General features: G+C 44.0%; 1 protein-coding gene across 1 annotated transcript; it reads right to left on the bottom strand.

Annotated features, from left to right (window-relative positions):
• Positions 1–272: 272 nt before the first annotated feature.
• On the bottom strand, positions 273–1,025 carry KRTAP24-1 (keratin associated protein 24-1; the record flags this gene model as incomplete). Its single annotated transcript, XM_080918694.1, has 1 exon — positions 273–1,025. The coding sequence occupies one exon, from the start codon at positions 1,023–1,025 to the stop codon at positions 273–275; it is 753 nt and encodes a 250-aa protein (XP_080774820.1).
• Positions 1,026–1,490: the final 465 nt, after the last annotated feature.

The following is a 1,490-nucleotide window of genomic DNA, read 5'->3' as shown; positions in this document are numbered from 1 at the left end:
GAAAGATGTTGATGTTTGTCCATCATATGGAATCTCTTCAGTGAGTCCATTCTTGTCAGTTTTAGAGCTAACACTACCCTCATAATCAGACTAACAGACGAAAAAACTACTACATGGTTAATTGGGTCTACGGTTACACTTGAGGCTAGAGAGACCTTCTGATACGAATAGATCAATTTTTCAGAATAGCAGAATAATAGAGACCCAAAATTGAGTATGACCTGTTGTCCTCCATCAGTCTTGTTGAAGTTCTAGTATGAGCTGTAAGTCAATCAGTAGCAATTCAGAGATCTGATACTACTGCATAAGTACCTCAGCGGTGGGAATGTACTAGGTATACAGCTCAGAGACTGAAAATTTCTACACAAGTAGCTCCTTGATGGGAAGCTTGAAGACCCATAATTTGGATACTCACAATATCTCATTCGGTAACTTCGGGGATGGTAGCTACCGATAGTGTAACAAGATGGAGAGTAGCCATTGGTGATGAATCCAAAATTTCTATAGCTTCTATATTCATTGATGCCCCGAATATAGTGCTGTGGGGCCTGAAGTTTCTTGGGGAAGGAATTATATTTCTCTATGCAGCGGGAGCCATTTTGAAGAGTCTGACAGGCTTTAGATGCAAATCGAGTAGCCTTGGTGCAGCTGGATACATACCCTTTGGCCCCAGTACAGGGGCTGCAGCTGGGTGTGGATCTGACGTTGGTAGTTGCGCTGACACTAACAACTTGATTTGCAGATGGGGAATTGCAAGGCACACTGGAGTCCGTGGGATCACAACTTGGAGTGCAAGTCTTGAGCACATAGCCAGGAGAGTCACAGCCAGGTGCTTCACAGTAGGAGTCTTGACAATGATCCAAAAGCCAGAGATTGCCTTGGTAGTTGCTTGGTAAGTAATGTCCAAAGGTGGGGTTTACATCATCCGAGCAGACAGCAATGGAAGATGTCACAGGGACAGGGACGTAGCAGTGATTTCTATGAGACGTGGCATTGCAAAGCCTAGGACAGCCCTGAAGAGACATGGAACCCTCCAGTGCAAGCCAGAGGCACCTGGGTGGTTATGGCGTGGCTGCAGCTGGAGGACTCTTTATATCTTCCCTGGGGACCATCCCCAGACTCTTTTCCTGCTCTTGGTCAATAATAACGCATACCATCTTATTACTGCATTGTTTAGCCACAGCTGCTAGTGTCTCATACAAAAATAAGTTTATTTTGAGTCTTCAAAGTACCTGTAATCACTACTCTGACCTTGACCCACCTGTCAACTTCTGTCGACCATAGCCTTAGTGAACAGTGATTTTAGTATTAATAGGCAAACTCTCATATGCCAATCAGTGATTAACAAGAGTTAGTGTCTCCCCAGGATTCTACAGCATGGTTATTAAAAGGTTCACAAGGTTTCAATAAAGCAAGGGCCTATATTTTTCTACTCTTGAACTGTGAAAAACGCTGCAAGATTGGATCACACTTTCTTGTCAGGTGGATGG

This window comes from Micromys minutus (genome assembly GCF_963924665.1).
Source record: "Micromys minutus genome assembly, chromosome: 7".
Classification (NCBI taxonomy): domain Eukaryota; kingdom Metazoa; phylum Chordata; class Mammalia; order Rodentia; family Muridae; genus Micromys; species Micromys minutus.
The sequence above is the reverse complement of the archived record's forward strand: the minus strand, read 5'-3'. Positions and strand labels throughout refer to the sequence as shown.